General features: G+C 38.9%; 1 protein-coding gene across 1 annotated transcript in view; it reads right to left on the bottom strand.

Annotated features, from left to right (window-relative positions):
* The window catches only part of LOC119787663 (adhesion G-protein coupled receptor D2), a 120,579-nt gene extending 103,328 nt beyond the window's left edge, over positions 1-17,251 (bottom strand). Inside the window, exons 1-14 of the mRNA XM_038291645.1 lie at positions 17,246-17,251; positions 16,913-16,937; positions 13,078-13,305; positions 12,309-12,938; positions 7,309-7,506; positions 5,482-5,546; positions 4,914-5,204; positions 4,714-4,825; positions 4,445-4,591; positions 2,716-2,818; positions 2,258-2,369; positions 1,807-1,862; positions 1,327-1,453; positions 952-1,055 (exon numbers count right to left, since the gene is read on the bottom strand). Coding sequence (XP_038147573.1) covers positions 952-1,055; positions 1,327-1,453; positions 1,807-1,862; positions 2,258-2,369; positions 2,716-2,818; positions 4,445-4,591; positions 4,714-4,825; positions 4,914-5,204; positions 5,482-5,546; positions 7,309-7,506; positions 12,309-12,938; positions 13,078-13,305; positions 16,913-16,937; positions 17,246-17,251 — 2,204 coding nt within the window. The remainder of the gene's footprint in view (positions 1-951; positions 1,056-1,326; positions 1,454-1,806; positions 1,863-2,257; positions 2,370-2,715; positions 2,819-4,444; positions 4,592-4,713; positions 4,826-4,913; positions 5,205-5,481; positions 5,547-7,308; positions 7,507-12,308; positions 12,939-13,077; positions 13,306-16,912; positions 16,938-17,245) is intronic.
* Positions 17,252-18,448: the final 1,197 nt, after the last annotated feature.

The following is an 18,448-nucleotide window of genomic DNA, read 5'->3' as shown; positions in this document are numbered from 1 at the left end:
GAGCAACTGAATATAAAGTCTCACGGATCATTATATTCTTTTCAAGAATAAAACAGCCAGACTGCATTAAACAGTATCTTTGCTGACAACATAAATGCATCAACAGACTTGCAAATACTCTGTTAGATAGGTAGCAGTCATTGCTTTGTTCCTGCTTCATTTGTTTTTAGAACCGCCATCACAGGCATAATCAAACTGGAGCAGAATAAAACTGGGACCACCAAAGTATTATAACACGTTTGCACTTCACCTCACATATGCGTGCAAATATTGCTGTGGTGCCTGGTACTAAAACATCAATTAAAGCTCAAAGATTTGACCCAATTAGACTAATGCCAGCACCAGTACTTCACACCAAATAAATCTTACAGTCTCTTTGCTAATCTTCAGCTCTGCCCATCAGTGTTTCATCCGTGTGATGAGTTAAATGAAGATCATACTGTAGACTGTGTTAAACGACCTGCTGCCCTCTGAGCTCTAAAGACATTTATAAATTGTCAGGGCAGCACCTCTTCTGCTGATTGAGATCCCTGTGTGACTCTAATGTTAATTATCAGCTGCAGTTTTTCCCCCATAAAACCTCTAAGCAGAATCACATGTAGACAGCAGCAATTACTGCATTAGAACAAGTCAATACTGACAGAGCTCTGTAGGACACAGAGGGCGGAGCTAAGGTCCAGTATGTCATCTAATGCCAGTTGATAATTCAGCTTAATTAAGCTACTCTTCTGGAGTTAAACAGCATATCATTTTATCTAATGGGACTAAATTAAATAACATAAAAATCCCTTTCATTATCATAAATAATCAATTAAATACTTTAATCCACACATTGCAATAAGGGCCGGTCGATTAAATTTTTTTCTAAAACTAAACAGGTCAGACATAATGTCTCTTTGTTATCATCTGCATCTTTAGTAAACAGTTAAGGAACATTGACTAACTACTCACTCCAGCACAGTGAAGAGCATCAGGGTCACCACTAGTGCGCAGAGTGAGGCGCCACAACCAATGAACGTAAGCTTGGTCAAAATAAGCTTTTCTTCAGGACTCCACTGAAACACAGGAACAAAGATGGAGATTTGTATGTAATGTGAATCTTTCAAAGATTTTCTTATATTGTTAGTTAACATTTTTTTTATCACAGGTTTTTTACACAATTTAATTTACATTGGGGATTAATAAAGTATTCATCAGTTAAACCAAACTAAATTAAACGTCCCTTCTATGACAAAAGAATGTGTTCATGAGTGGTCCTCTAGTTTCAGCTACATGTGTTTCACATACATAAAGATATTTACCTCATTAAAATATTTCAGGTTTTACCTCAGGTTCAAAGTAGTTCATCAGAACAGCAAAATTGGTTGTGTGGTTACACAAACAAGAAGTGACTCCAGAGGAGACAGGGATCATAGAACAGCCATCACTGGACCAGCTACTGGTATGGATGTGCCTAGATAACAAGAATATTGAGACAAAAAGAAATGGTGATTAGTTGGATGGATGGATGGATGGATGGATGGATGGATGGATGGATGGATGGATGGATGGATGGATGGATGGATGGATGGATGGATGGATGGATGGATGGATGGATGGATGGATGGATGGATGGATGGATGGATGGATGGATGGATGGATGGATGGATGGATGGATGAGTTTTACACATCAGTCTGTTTTAAAGCTTTATGATGCTAAGGTGTTAATATTGTTTGACTAAAACCCATCTCGACATTTTTTTGCAATCTAATATTAGAGAAGAATGCTCCAACTGTTTGATTACGTTTCCTGTTTGTAAAACTTACATCAAGCTGAAATTCCAAAATGCACAAACAGCAGAATTGTTCTGGGAATAATCCACCTGGAAAGAAAAACATGTGGAAATATCTCACTGTACAACATAGTGTCACAATATCGTAATTTACATAGGTCAGCCTTAAAGAGATTTCTAACTATAATGCAGCTTACATTTTATATGTATCATCTCAAACCTGGCTAAGCTTTATTTTATAAGAAAATCACTGCCTTTGATTTGTTGCACTGGTCATTTTTTTGGACTCTTATCCTCATAAATGAACTGTCACTTCTTACACACTCTTACATACACAGAGTTTACAAGTTTCACTTTAAGAAAGAACATTTCCTTTTCGGATGGAAGTAGATGCATCAACGACACTGAAAAGCACTAATTGTTGAAAAGTAATAATGGTCTAAGTACATATGTGTGTGTAAGGATGCCTGAAAAATTTCCTGTACCACTTGTGAAGATGAAAGGGTATACTGGACAGCAACAGGGATGGTTTTTGCCTTAGAGACGTCTCGAACGCTTGCTGATATGACAGCAGAGCTTAGTTTGCCTGAAAGAACACTGGAAAGGCAAGGATGGTTGTAAATGACATATGTCCTACTGAAATATATATATTTTTAAATTAATCTAGTACCACAGTTTATCTGAATTATGGACCGTTGCGCACATACAAGCCTCAAATGTGATCCTACCTTTTTGTAAGCCTGATAACAGCAGGAAATTATTGATTGTTGACATTTATTTAAAATAAGAAAGGGAGTACATTCCATACCTCTAAAGGTTTTATCAAATATAACTTTGCTATTCGACACCATTTTAAAAATTGCATGAGTTAAATAAAATGTTTGAAATGTTTATATTGTAGTAATTTTATAATATCAGCAAAATCGGGGCAACGGTGGCTAACCTTCCAGCTTTGTCGCTCTGACTTTCTGCAGGTTGCTCTGCTGCAGACACCACCTCACTGAGGTGGCCGTAGTGGCTATGAATGAACATCACCTCCTTACATCCTGTTATAACAGAGAGTAAAAGAAAATGAATACAAAAAATTAGTGCCATGTTTAACCCAACCAGCGTCTAATCATAACACTTGAAAACCAATAGTTTTGGAAATTAAGACAAGAACAAAAGAACATTTTCAACTGCAAGTTCACTTGAACATGTTAATGTCCTCACATGCAAAAAACATCTAATAGGAGTTTGTGTGGGTTTGTAAAGAGTTATTAATTTTACGTAGGGACCACATGTGTTTTGTAATAATCATGGAGACTGTAATTTTATTCTATAAGAATATACCATATCAGCGATTTGTAAGTTAAAAACTGCCCCGTAGATCACCTGCTAGATTTTGCTAAATGCTGAGGCCTTGAAATAATACTAATCCAATGTGATTAGACATCTCTGTGATTTGGGGGGAAAGGGCAGGATAAATCAGGTTTTTGTTTCCTGGATGCCTTTTTATTTGCTATAAGTAAGGAATAGATGCATTTTAATGTACAGAAAACCTCATGAGTCCCAGACCAACAAAACAACATTAGTCCACATCGTACAGGACAAAAAAAGTGGAAGACAAGAAACATCTAAAAATAAGCATCTACCCAAAATGAAGTTATAGACAATAATTAAAGCCGCAAGTGGCTTTGGACGGCTCTGGCAGGTCAGCACCGCTCTTCCTATCATAACTGTTGGACCCGCGCATCCCCAACCCCACGCCTACGCCAATGTGGCGTAAATTCGACCTTCCTGACAGGAGTTCTAGCCATCTCTCATCCCATAAAGCACGCACAGAAAGACAAGGGCTTCCGGCAGTAAAATATTGGACATCCTGGACTCAGGGGGCGGGGCTAAACTGATATTCTCAAATCTGTTTGTTTTGAAAGCTGTTCCAAGATGAAACACAGAAAAAAATGTACTCCTCTGACCTTAGTTATTAAAGTTATGAAACCATGATGTTGTAGGGCAGGAGATCAGATTTTGATGCTTGGCCACACCAAAATACTTCAATGTGCAACAATTATTTTGATTGGTTTTAATCCCTTATGCTTAAAATCCATGGAGAGTGAATTTGAAGTCTCTAACTCAAAAGCTCTAGGAGCATTTTGCTGACAAAAGACATGAGTCAACAACAGAAAATGGCATATTTAATCCAAAATGGCCGTCTTCCTTTGGCGATTAGACCATGGCGCCAAAAGACTTTTTTGCAAGTCTTTGTGGGTTACACATGTGTGCCATGTTTCATAATCCTCAGTAATTGTATGGCTTGGGGCTGGTATATCTATATTATTATTACAAATTTCTAATGAACAAGAGTTAAAGAATGAAAATAGAAGTTAATTTTAGAAAACTAAACAGGTTTTATAGCATGAGTAAACACAAGGTACCCTTGCTTAACGTCAAATCCACTGGATATCTGTAGATATAAGCAACATCTCAGGTCATGTTATCCCAGGCCAATGTGCCACCTAAAAAGCTAACAGGGGGTAATTTATTTATTACACGAGGTCCCTAGGTTAGACTAATCCTGTGTGAATAGGGCTTTCAACTTTAACATTTTGTTGATGTTTGCGTTTGAAATTTTACCATGTGGAAAATAATTTCCATGGCAGACAAATATAAGGTGTGCATTTAATTCTTACCTAATCGATGTATCCGCTGGAGTTCAGAGTCTGGGATAATCAGCTCATCATGACTTCTTCCGGTGTACCTTTGAGAGGTGACTTTAGACGGCTTGAAGACCCGATCACTGCTCTGGTCAGTAAGTTTTTGCCACTTTAGCAACACATCTAGTAGCATAAGAAACAAACTATAATCATAAGATCAGCATAATTATTATTTTTATGCATTATGTCATGTGTCTATGGAACGATGGCATTAAGATGTAAAGAATAATCCCAAAACATATTACCTATGTTCTTCGTGGAGAGAGTGAAGCCTCTTTGCTCAATAGAAAGAGAATCAGCTAGAGCTTCAGTGAGGCTATCAATGCTTTTGATAATTGTAAATGGCCCAATGTTGACCTTCAAAGAGTTCAGAAAAATCACAATTAAGGGAACGATGAATAACGAATGAGAATCACTATAAGCAGAAGAAAATGTCCTCTCTCACCCCATCCTCCGTCCAACCAATCCACTGTGATGCTATGTGTGGCTCAAGCATCACACTTGCAAGGTTTAGATAGTTTGTAGCAATGGACACCATGACCTCTGCTGAATTGGCGCCTGCAGAATGGGCTCTGGCTGCAGTACTATCAATCAGCTGGGAGAAGTAGAGGATGTCATCTGAGGTTAAAGGGTGAGGGCCGGCAGCCTCTATGGTATTCAAAGCGGCCTGAGTCAGCTGCTGCAAGGAGGTCAGATCTGTACTTTGCAAGGTGTTGGTGCTTAGGTCCTCCATTACCTAGAGAGAGAGAGAAAAAGACAGACAGAGAGACAGACAGACAGACAGAGAGACAGACAGACAGACAGACAGACAGACAGACAGACAGACAGACAGACAGACAGACAGACAGACAGACAGACAGACAGACAGACAGACAGACAGACAGACAGACAGACAGATAGATAGATAGATAGATAGATAGATAGATAGATAGATACTCTTTTATTAAGGTTTCCTTCAGCACACTCAAAAATCTTTTTCCATAGATCTATGATAACAAAATTTCGCAATTTACCTGTCTGATCTTTTGATCTTCAATCAGTCTACTGACAAAAGGGGACTTGGGTAAACTGACATTTTCTGCAAAAATGAAGACAACAAAAAGCTGTCAGACCAACCATGAAGGCTACATTTCATATTTATCCTTGTTGGACAAGTGCTTATAACAATAGCCAGGATTAGTCAGCTTTAATTCATAAAAGCAGTCATTCTTTCCGGATTACTGATTTTCTCTCTGCTGAACTCTTAAGTGTACACTAAGGACTTATTTTGTTCCTCTCCTTGCATTTCACTATAATCGCTGCAGTTTGGGTCTATATTTGGAAAATTATTATATTATTTCCTTGTATGCAGATGACTGCATAAAGCACAGTATGGGAATATCTGTCAAAGTGTCCATGCTTAACTCTTTAGATCAAAGCTAAAGTTATTGGTTTAGACCAAAGGGCAAAAATGAGTCACACGTACCAGTCTTTTCTTCCTGGATGCATAATAGAAAACATGTTTACAAATCTAGGTGTAAAAATGGATCAAAGGTTTAATCAGATAAATGCAGTATCAAAATCCTATTTTTTTTTTTATGTGTTGAAAAGTTTAACTTTTTCAATCTGATTGAATGAATCAATGGATTTCAAACAAACCACCACAAGACTAAATAAATAAATACAAAAATGCAAATATTATAATTAATGAGATATATCATTTTTATATGCATAATTTTATGTCTGGAAAGGGGAATGAAGAAGTGAAAGTCATCAGATCTTAAGACATTGTCAGATGATTTCAACACATATTCTTGTTTAATGCAATATTGTTCTGTTTAGAAGTCATCAGAAAGCAATTTGTCCACTTTATTTTTAACTGTTAAATAAAAAAGCACCTTTTATGAAGACTGAAATTTCATCAGCTGTAGTTTTACTTCTGAAATAATTTGAATATTATTTATTTTCAGATCTATCAACAGTTTTTCTCCATTTTAGTGGTCTAAGCCCTTAGATCCATGTAGACCATCATGTTCCCTGCAGTCAGCAGACAAGAAGATTTTTATGGTACCAAAAAAAACAAAACAGTGGTTGTTTTTTTTTAACTGTGAAATGCTTAACACCTTCTCTTGCTAAGTTAAAATTTTAGTTAAAGACAGCAAGAATATGAGTTGTGTTGGGATCCAAGGTTTGCCCTCCAGAGGGCGGTGTGGATCCCATTCTGTAGCTTCTGTTTCTGTTTGGATCCCTTCCTGTGAGCTTCTTTTCCTGTTGGGATCCAGAGGTTGCCCACCAGAGGGCGATGTGGATCCTTCTCCTGGGAGCTGGTTCTCAGCGCACAGCTGTTTCCCATCAGCTCTGCTCATTAACCTCTCCCCATATAAGCTGTGTGACAGCTTCACTCTGGGCCGGATCGTAGCATGTGTTACCCACAGCCATGTTCAGCCTTGTGTTTCCTAGCCATGTGTTCCCAAGCCATGTAGCATGTCTTGCCATGTTAGCCATGTTTTGCCACGCCTTGCCATGTCCGTTACCTGTGCTACTCTGCCTGTCTGAACCAGCGAACCCGTGAGTTTTCAGTTTAGTTTTTGATCCCTGAGTTTAACCTGTTTTCTGTCCTCACTGCCTTCCAGGGCAGATTATCGGTGTTCATAAATAAATATTGGACTTTATCCTGCCTCTGAGTCTGTGAGTTCTGCATCCTAGGGCTAGCAAACCAACCACGCATCATGACAAGTTGCTTATTGTGCTCAACCTTGACATATTTTTTGTGATTTATAATAAATAATTACTTTACAGCACATGAGTCCGAGCAGGATCTCAATACAATGAAATAAAAAACTGTCAAGAAAAATACTTACCATTTTTAAATTGACAGACAAATCCTCTGTATAAGCTGCAATTCTCTAAGGCACAGCTCTCTGTAACGGGGTCAAAGACTTTACAGTCTTCATGAATCAGCGTTCTGTGGTACACTTTAACGGAGAAAGGCGGGTTATCCCAAGAAGTCCGATTCAACAAGGAATCGAAAGAATCCGTAGAGAAATCAGTAGATTTTCCTAGCAAAGGAAATACTCAAGGTTAATCCTTCTCACACTCCAAGAATTGTTTACTTGAAAAAGGTTTAAAAGGCTGAGATGTACAATGATTCAAACCTTCCCTTGATATTATTGTACAGTAGGGCTGCAACTAACAATTATTTTGCAAATCGATTAATCTGTCCAATATTTTTTCGATTAATCGATTAATAATCGGGTAACCAAAGTTTCCTTAAAGAAGATTTTTTATGATATCAAACCAGGTGAAACAAAAACTTTTCCACTTGAGGAGTTCTGGATAGAGAATATTGACAGGCGAAAAAGATTTGTTTTATCTCAAATGCAAAATATTAATTTTTATTTTATTTTTTTTTTACAATTTTGGTATAATTACTGCTCTAGGTGGGTTTCTCTGTCAAATAAAGGTATGTTTTAGAATCTCTATATTCCAGTTAAAGATTAATTGATTACTAAATAAGTTGACGATTACTTCAATAATCGATTTGTCACAATTAATCCAAATAATTGTTTCAGCCCTATTATACAGTATGACAACTTTTATAGGTTTTATCATTTTAATTTAAGCAAACTCCATATTCATATAGAAATTAATATTGATAATGGCCCCTTATTACAAGCAATGTCAATTCTAGTGTGTGTAGCAACTGTATATGTTTTGCTTGTTAGAGAACAGGTGGTTTAAGAGGTCCTGGCTGATAATTATAGTAAGATTTCTTTAGTAATGTGCTAACTAAAAATGTGGAAAGTAAGTCCAAAAAAAACAAAATTAGGGGAACTATAATTCATGCAAGCTGAGCAGTAGGAGAGGGAGCGAGGCGTTTGGACACTTAAAGCTCACTGGGGACCATGATGTCAGAAAGGGAGAAGTATGTTTTCAAGGGTGGGACTCAGAATGATCTAAGTTAAAAAGTATTTACAAGAACCATTTGGAGTTTCAACCATTGCTCCTATTTGTGTGCTGTTCTCAGTTGAATTGTTTTAAAAAGATTTTCAACCAGTGCTGACAGCTATAGATGGGACAGTGTTAAAATTAAAAAATATTCATACTCTAAATGTTTATCTTACCATAAAAGTGTCTAAAAATTGGTCACATTAAATCAGATGATTTCAATATCCTTTAGTCAATGTAGTTGTGATAGACAATATAGTCAGAATGCTTAGGGTCTGTGTGCTGTTTCCCTGATTAATGGTCTCCTTGGTAAATTTAGTTAGGCAGCCTGCGCATGTAGAAGTCATGCTATTCTCTTCCTGTTTTTCATACACACTACTCAAAAAAAATCAGAGTATAGCATCAAGTTAAATAAACTTTTGGGATATTGATTTGGCCCTGCAATTGACTGGCGACCTGTCCAGGGTGTACCTCGCCTCTCGCCCATTGACTGCTCGAGATAGGCACCAGCACCCCTTGCGACCCCACTCGGGATAAACGTGCTAGAAAATGGAGGGATGGATGGATGAATATTGATTTGTTCAGGTAAGTATTAGAGGGGGTTGTTTATCAGTTTTACCTGCTTTGGTGTTAATGAAATTACCAACAGGTGCACTAGAGGGGCAACAACAAGACGACCATCAAAACAGAAATGGCTTTACAGGTGGAGGCCACTGACATTTTTTCCCCTCCTCATCTTTTCTGACTCTTTTTTACCAGTTTTGCATTTGGCTATGGTCACTGTCACTACTGTTAGCATGAGGCGCTACCTAGACCCTACAGAGGTTGCACAGGCAGTCCAACTCCTCCAGGATGGTACATCAATACCTGCCATTGCCAGAAGGTTTTCCTCTGTCTCCCAGCACAATCTAAAGAGCATGGAGGAGATTCCAGGAGACAGGCAGTTACTCCGGGAGAGCTGGACAGTGCCGTAGAAGGTCTACAACCCATCAGCAGGAACGGTATCTTCTCCTTTGTGCAAGGAGGAGCAGGAGGAGCACTGCCAGAGCCTTACAAAATGACCTCCAGCTGGCTACTGGTGTGAATGTCTCTGACCAAATAATCAGAAACAGACGTCACAAGGGTGGCCTGAGGGCTCGACGTCCTCTAGTGGGCCCTGTGCTCACTGCCCGGCACAGTGGAGCTCAATTGGCATTTGCCACAGAACACCGGAATTGGCAAGTCCGCCACTGGCGCCCTGTGCTTTTCACAGATAAGAGCAGATTCACCCTCAGCACGTGACAGACGTGAAAGGGTCTGGAGAAGCCGTGGAGAACGTTACGCTGCCAGCAACATCGTTCAGATGACCAGTTTATTGGTGGGTCAGTAATGGTCTGGGGAGGCATATCCATGGAGGGACGCACAGACCTATACAGGCTACACAACAGTACCCTGACTGCCATTAGGTATCGGGATGAAATCCTTGTACCCAATGTCAGACCCTATGCTGGTGCAGTTGGTCCTGGGTTCCTCCTGGTGCATGACAATGCCCGGCCTCATGTGGCATTAGGAGCATGCTCCGACGTTGTCGGGCATGCATACATCCACGTGGGGGCCATAAATTAATGAATACCTTTATGAGTAGCTGCAATGAAATTTCAGCGAAATGGACTAGCCTGCCGCATCATTTTTTTCACTGTAATTTTTGGGGTCTTTGAATTCAGCCCTCTGTAGATTGATAATCTTCATTTCCATCAAATAATCCTTCCTTTTGTTCCTAACAAATCACCCAGTCCATATCAGTATAAATAAACAGCATGTTTTTTCCCCCATTGAGATCTGATGTGTTTTCAAAGTGTTCCTTTAATTTTTTTGAGCAGTGTATATATAAAACATTTGATGTTTTATAACCTAAGACTGCATCAAATATTATTATACTTCTTCACAGCTTCATGCCTGATGTGTTCGATTTGTTCTTGGTTGCTTATTGTTATGCTTATTGTTTGCCAATGAACCAAATACTGAGATTCAATTGCAAATCAGTAAACTTTTTGAAATAATCTGACTTCTAAAGGTTTAAAGTTGGCTAAATACAAATGCTAACCACTCTTGAAGTACATAAAATAATGAATTCTTAATTTTCTTACTTCAATTATGTATCAATTTTAGGTGTTGCATCAAATAAATTCCAATTAAATAGAAGTTTGTGTTCTGAAGTTTGTGGTTATAATATAGAAAAACAGGAAATAAATTTTAACCTTCAAAGGGGCCATGAAAGATCAAAATCAGGAATGTTAGAAATAAGAGTAAAAATCCAGGACTGACTTAATGATTGGGAAGATACACTATATTGCCAAAAGTATTTGCTCACCCATCCAAATTATTGGAATCAGGTGTTCCAATCACTTCCATGGCCACAGGTGTATAAATTCAAGCACCTAGGCATGCAGACTGTTTTTACAAACATTTGTGAAAGAATGGGTCGCTCTCAGGAGCTCAGTGAATTCCAGCGTGGAACTGTGATAGGATGCCACCTGTGCAACAAATCCAGTCGTGAAATTTCCTCGCTCCTAAATATTCCACAGTCAACTGTCAGCTGTATTATAAGAAAATGGAAGTGTTTGGGAACGACAGCAACTCAGCCACGAAGTGGTAGGCCACGTAAACTGACGGAGCGGGGTCAGCGGATGCTGACGCGCATAGTGCGAAGAGGTCGCCAACTTTCTGCAGAGTCAATCACTACAGACCTCCAAACTTCATGTGGCCTTCAGATTAGCTCAAGAACAGTGCGCAGAGAGCTTCACGGAATGGGTTTCCATGGTCGAGCAGCTGCATCCAAGCCATACATCACCAAGTGCAATGCAAAGCGTCGGATGCGGTGGTGTAAAGCACGCCACCACTGGACTCTAGAGCAGTGGAGACGCGTTCTCTGGAGTGACGAATCGCGCTTCTCCATCTGGCAATCTGATGGACGGGTCTGGGTTTGGCGGTTGCCAGGAGAACGGTACTTGTCTGACTGCATTGTGCCAAGTGTAAAGTTTGTTGGAGGGGGGATTATGGTGTGGGGTTGTTTTTCAGGAGCTGGGCTTGGCCCCTTAGTTCCAGTGAAAGGAACTCTGAATGCTTCAGCATCCCAAGACATTTTGGACAATTCCATGCTCCCAACTTTGTGGGAACAGTTTGGAGCTGGCCCCTTCCTCTTCCAACATGACTGTGCACCAGTGCACAAAGCAAGGTCCATAAAGACATGGATGACAGAGTCTGGTGTGGATGAACTTGACTGGCCTGCACAGAGTCCTGACCTCAACCCGATAGAACACCTTTGGGATGAATTAGAGCGGAGACTGAGAGCCAGGCCTTCTCGTCCAACATCAGTGTGCAACCTCACAAATGCGCTTCTGGAAGAATGGTCAAAAATTCCCATAAACACACTCCTAAACCTTGTGGACAGCCTTCCCAGAAGAGTTGAAGCTGTTCTAGCTGCAAAGGGTGGACCGACGTCATATTGAACCCTATGGATTAGGAACGGGATGTCACTTAAGCTCATATGTGAGTCAAGGCAGGTGAGCAAATACTTTTGGCAATATAGTGTATGTGTCTAAATGAAAATGTCTCAGATCATCTTGAAATCTGCAGGGTGTTTTACTGTTATTCTTTTGGACAGAGCTGATCGTTAGATTCAGGCTCACTCAGATCTTGAAATCTTAGCAGTTAAAACCTCCTTTAAATCTGCTTCGCTTCATATCAGCCACACCCAGCCTGATTGTGAAACTAACCTTTTTTTAAACTTTTTTAAAGTTCTGGACCATATGGAAATTTTTTTCCCCCCTCTGGGTTAAATCGGGTGCGTCTTTTTCCATAACTCCGTCATAAACTAAGTTTGATATTAGATTTTGCAAAAAACATTGCATTCTTCCTTTGATTTAAACACTACCTTGACATAGACTGTTCTTCCACGGCTTTTTAAGGGACACTACATCTATTTTCAGAGAAACTTCTTCCCACTTCAATACCAGTCCAGAGGAGATGATAGAGCATTCATTTTCCATGGTGAATATTTCACAGCTGCTCAAAACCCGATTCCAAACATGCAGCTCGGTGATGCTCCCTGAGAATGAGTCATTGGACTCAGAGGAGCTCCCATGCTTGCCCTGACCGATAATGAAATCTCCATTTGGGCCGATGCTGTCAACATCCCTGTTTATACAATCCCCACTTGAAATCATGTGACCGTGAGCATAGAGGGCCCAGGCTCCAACATCCAGGCTCCAAGAAACACACACAGAATGCCAGAGGCTGTCATGTTTGAAAGCTTCGGCATACGACCCTTGCTTGTAGTGGAACCGCAGAGCCAACTGCACAGGTTTGCCCTGGACCAGTTTTGCTTGGAGCTGGAAATCATGGACGGAATAGGAAAAAATTGTGAAAATTCCGGAGCTGTTTGGATCAAAGCGTAGTTGGGTGCAGATAGTCATTGAGCTCATGGAGGGGAACTTGTGCAGGAGGAGGGCATATGTCTGGTCAGAGCGCTTGGAGAAATCCAGGATGAATGTCTCAGAAGAATCTTTGATTTCATCAAAAAGAAAAAGAGAAGGAAACATTAAAAAAGGGAATCATAAACTTAACATCAGAGTCATTTTATTTAAAGAAATAGAAATGCTTGTGCATCTTATTAGTGGACCAAGTAAGCGCAATTAACCTACTTTTTTGATGGGTTAAGATTTTCCTGGCAATCCACACGGGATGAGATATATTCCAGTAATTTAAGATGCTGCTTAGCTGTTGGTTCTCTGCCTGGTTGGATATGGTGGCTAAGGTCCCAGACTGCTGCTTGCACAGTCCCTCTGCAGCCTTCCATTGCAGGGGATCGGGAAAATACTTATAGTACAACTTATATGGTTGCTGGCTTCTGCTTTCCACTCTAAATGCTACTGAAATAGCAAAAGAAAAGATGTTGATAGAAAGGCTCCCACCAAGGTGGTATAGATTTATCAGCACTAATACAATATTTCAATAGAGTTTAGATCAGCTAAGGGATAAAACCACTGACATGTGAAAAAAAGTCCAAAGAAACAGCAATATTTAAAAATAAAGCAAATAACCTTGCAAAAAATACTATGTAGATCTTAAATGTGAGATTTCATTTTAGGATTGCAGCCAGCCCTCAACAAAATACTTATGAGAACTTTCCAAGTCTTTACAGCAAAGGGATTATCAGCGCTAGCCAAACCTCCAATCATTTGTTCTGTGTGCACATCAAAAAACATGCATTACAAGGGTGGATAAGTTACACTCGCTATGAGTCACAGGCTAAGTGATGATGTAAGTGCTGCAAAACATCTGGGTGTCTCACAAAGAGGAATACCTCTCTGAGTCGCCCAAAACCCTCACAAGTACTATGTAACGCATTTTCCATGTATTTCCACATTATCCTTAGATTTACTGTACAGTATAAAACTTCTGTTGTAGATTTCATTCAAATACTTAGAGCAAGTTTCCACATTCATGAGCTGCAAATTAATAAATGGGACTTCTATAGCTGGGATTTGGTGTGCATGCTAAAGTGCTAATTTATCTCTCATATATACCAACTAAGATTAGACTGATAGCGCTGAGATAGAAAAGCCTCTCTAGCTCATTCACACAAATTGATTCTCTGATGCTCTCCTTTCTGCTCCTTATCTTAAATGTTTTCTATTGAATTGAGGAGACAGTCTATGAAAGAAGGTTTATTCCGTGACTGCTAAACTATTTATGTGTATGAGTCAACCTAATCACCTAGTATTTTAGTTATCTTTCCATACTATATACGCTAACAGGGTTTCTGTTAGTCTTGGAGGAGAAACTTCCCCTACCCTTAAAAAATCTCCCCTGTACATTACAGGGGGTCTTTTCCACCTATTTTCTTATTTAAATTACACCAGACCTACCTACTGCAACTGCTATCACCATTATCAATTTTGGAGAAGTGGGAAATATCATGTAAACAGTTAAAAATACACAGATGAAAAATATTGTTGGTACTCCTTATTAATCAAAGAACAATCTACAAAAGCCTGAGAAATAATGTGAATCTGACAAAAAAATTAAAACTATAAATAAATAAATAAATAAAAGTCTGACATTTCTGTTCAACCATTCTTCAATATATATATATATATATATATATATATATATATATATATATATATATATATATATATATATATATATATATATATTCCAAAACAGGCTTGGACAAAAATGAAAAAAAGTTGACCAAAAAAGCAAATTGACATTTTGTGTCAACTAATTAGCATCACAGGTATCTGCAATCTAGTAAAAGGTGAGTGGGCCTATATATAGGGCTACAGGGTGTCACTGAGCTGCTTGGTAACATGGTGTGTACCACACTCAACATGGACCGGAAGAAGCAAAGGAAAGAGTTGTCTCCGGAGATTAGAACAAAAATTAAATCAATGGCGTCACAACACAACAACAGGCCCTTAAAGGAATAGTACACCCAAAACATGATTAGCCTTCATTTTCTACTCACCCCAATGCTGAACAACACTCTGGAGTACTTTTTTGATATCTCAAATGCATCTGGAGATCTGGGAGGCTTCTTGCTGTCTGCTGACATTCAAATAATGGAGGTCTATGGTGCCCGAGGCAGAAAGGTCCATAAAAGTCCACAAAAAACGTGTCAATATTCCTCCATACTGCTCGTCCAATGTATTCCAAGTGTCCTGAGTTGGTAGCGTCCATAATTTATTTGAAACAAAGTCATTTAGAATGTTTTTAGAGCATAAACAGTAGTGTATAGGATTTCCTAAAAGCGCGCGCCTGCGAGTTCACGAGCCTACGGAAACTGCGGCAGACCAAACCAGATGAAAGTGTGCATTCAGCGTCTGCTCTTGATAATGCAAGCGTAGAAGAAGAAATTTGCTGTTTACCTGTGCAAAGAAAGAAACAACGAAAGAAAAATGTCTGAGGACTTCAGTGTTGAGGAAGAGCATGACTTCTTTGCCGAGCTGAATGCGCACTTTCATCTGGTTTGGTCTGCCGCGGTTTCCGTAGGCTCGTGAACTCGCAGGCGCACGCTTTTTCTAAATGACTTCGTTTCGAGTAAATTATGGACGCTACCCACTCAGGACACTTGGAATACATTGGATGAGCAGTATGGAGGAATATTGACAAGTTTTTTTGGACTTTTATGGATCTTTCTGCCTCGGGCACCATAGACCTCCATTATTTGAATGTCAGCAGACAGCAAGAAGCCTCCCAGATCTCCAGATGCATTTGAGATATCAAAAAAGTACTCCATGAAAATGAAGGCTAATCATGTTTTGGGTGTACTATTCCTTTAAGCAACATTATCTGGGTGGGCCCCACATGAAGTACAACAAGAGATAAAGGTTCAGGATAGGGCAACAGTTCCATAAATCGGCCAAGAAGATACATTTATGCAATTCTCAGTAGTATATGATCACACATCTTACGGAAAAATAGTGACTGCGCACCTTGAATGGAACTATCGCTGACAGCGCACCACCACATGATACAGACATCCCAAGTTCCAAAAACTCATTTCAGGGAGATGCTTATGGAACCACCACAAAATTACCACTGTCTGCTTTGCTTTTTAAACGGCTCACCATCATGTTGAAATCTGGCATGTGTTGCGGTAAAGATAAGGTCCGGTGCGGCCAGTCACTTCAGTATCAGGTGGGTTTAGGAGAAATTTTTCACACCGTTACATCTGCAAAGAGACGTGCTAGTCCACAATTGCTTAGGGGAACAAACAGGTGTCAGTGATGGGGCCCCTAGGAGGTTGTGGGCCTGTAAGCAACTGCTGTCTCTGCTTACTGATATTTACGCCATTGAATGAAATCTGAATTGATTCTAGAGAGGGATGTGCTGCCCAGTGCGACTGGTCTTAGTCTCAGGTAATAGTTCTTCAAACAGGATAATAAACCAAAATACACAGATACAAAGAAAAACTCTAGATGGCCAAGAGAAAAACACGGAACAACTATGAAGTGTTCTTCTATGAGCCCTGACCTGAATCCTAACTTGGAATGTGTAAAAGGAACCCTTCAAACCTGAGACAACTAGAGCCATTTGCTCGTGAGGAATGGGCCAAAATACCTGCTGGGAGCAGCAGAAGTCTCCTTGATATTACAGGAATGGTTTCATTCCAGTGATTGGCTCAAAGGGTTGTACAAAAAAAAAAAAGCAAAAGGGTTGAATATTGATCAAAAAAGAAACAACATTTTAACAGGATGTAATAAATGAATAACCCATATAAATACAACCAATATTAGGAAGCACATATCTCTAAAGTCAAGTAAAAAATAAGTTTTCAAGTGATTCATTAGTAGAACCAAAGAAAATTGATACAAAAAATACGTTTTCTCAAAAGAAGGAAAATGATATTAAATACATAAGTGACTCTAAATCAATTTATGTCAGTGGACATAATAGGTTAACAATCGTTTACTCCTCTATCAGCTGATGACATATGTGCCTGTAAACCTAAGGAGAAAGTAAACTTACCTAATATCAAGCTCTGAAAACAAACCTGTAACACAAATAAGTTTAACTCAGATGAGAAGACATGAAAACCAATTAGCAACTCTATTAATGATTTAATTCAATTCAATTCAGATTAGTAACTAATAAAAAGCAAATTGGTTTACTCCACCAAGTTCTATTTTATAATTCTTACACATGTATTTTTTTCTTTTTTAGATCTTTTTTTTCCTGATCATTCAAAAAAGAAAAAAATCCTTTAAGTGGTAGTATTATATTAAATCCCCTATGGGCGAATTTAGTACATTATCAATTATAAAAAAAATAAAAAAATTAAATTTATGCGAAACAGTTTACAGTCATTTGAGGAAAAGGAAATGTTTTTTTTTCTTCTTTTCTTATTTGATAACTTGGAAAAACTTAACTAAAAGACAAATGCGTCTGGGATAAATACACTTTTTGCGCGTTCAAAACAAATCCCTCACCGAAGCGCGAAGCATAAATAAAAGTTTTTGTTTTTCGAAGAAGAACAATAAGTTTAAAGTGCTGGTTAAAATGAAATATTGGTACTTACAATCAGATTTAAGATGTGGGAAGAAAACCAGCGCATCCTGCAACAAACATATTGTTAGTTGGAAATAAAGCATTCGGTTTCACCCCAAACAGAACAGCTGGTTTTACCTGATCTACCGATCTTCCTGTTCCTTCATTACAGATGACCGACATATAGAAATATATATGTATATATTTCTTTTGTTTTACTTTTGAACAATGCAAAAGTAGAGCCGAAGTGTTGCTGACTCCGGGGAGTATGAAGGGAGGATGCAGATGAGATTACGCACGCGATGAGTGGGTGTGACCTGGAGCCAGCAGCACAGTGCTAAAAGTAGGGTTCATGGACATTTAGGGGTCCAAGGATGGGTTTGTTGGGGTCTAATGTATTTATGAAAAAGTTTCTATTTCACAGAGTTGATTTTTAAAGTGTTGAATAGGTTCCAAACCTTTGGCAATCAACTCTGGCATGTTATGTAAAAATTAACATAATCATGATGGTTTCTTTCTTTTGCTGTTTCCTCTATGTTCACCTCCAAAGTGTTTATGTTGCGAACTTTAAGTAATGTTCTTTAACCTCTTATCCACCTCCTTTTGGGTAAATTACATGTGCAATACATTATTTGAAAGCTAACGCCCTCTAGTTTCCTAATATATAAATAAAAATTGGCTGACTAGCACACGGACCAACCTGCATCACTTCAAACATGACTCAAAGTTTTTTTTTTATATTCTTGGAAATTATATTTTTTTTGTACAGCAGTCATAAAGATATTCTTGAGAAAAAGCAGATTTTATTGTATTATATTTGTTCTCCATCATGTCAACAAAAAAATGCAGAAAATTTCAGACCTCCAGGTATAACATTTCCAGAGCTGTGGGGTTTAAAACTTTTGGTGTTTGCTTGGAGCTGCACGCAATACCTCCACCTGCTGGTAAAAATTTTACCGGAGGAATTTTATGCATTCTGAGTTTTAATCTCCACTTAAGGTCCACCGGGTCGCCGGT

Source organism: Cyprinodon tularosa, unplaced genomic scaffold (assembly GCF_016077235.1).
Source record: "Cyprinodon tularosa strain WSP-4 unplaced genomic scaffold, ASM1607723v1 ctg30, whole genome shotgun sequence".
Taxonomy (NCBI): domain Eukaryota; kingdom Metazoa; phylum Chordata; class Actinopteri; order Cyprinodontiformes; family Cyprinodontidae; genus Cyprinodon; species Cyprinodon tularosa.
Note: the sequence above shows the minus strand (reverse complement) of the source record. Positions and strands in the feature narration are given on the sequence as shown.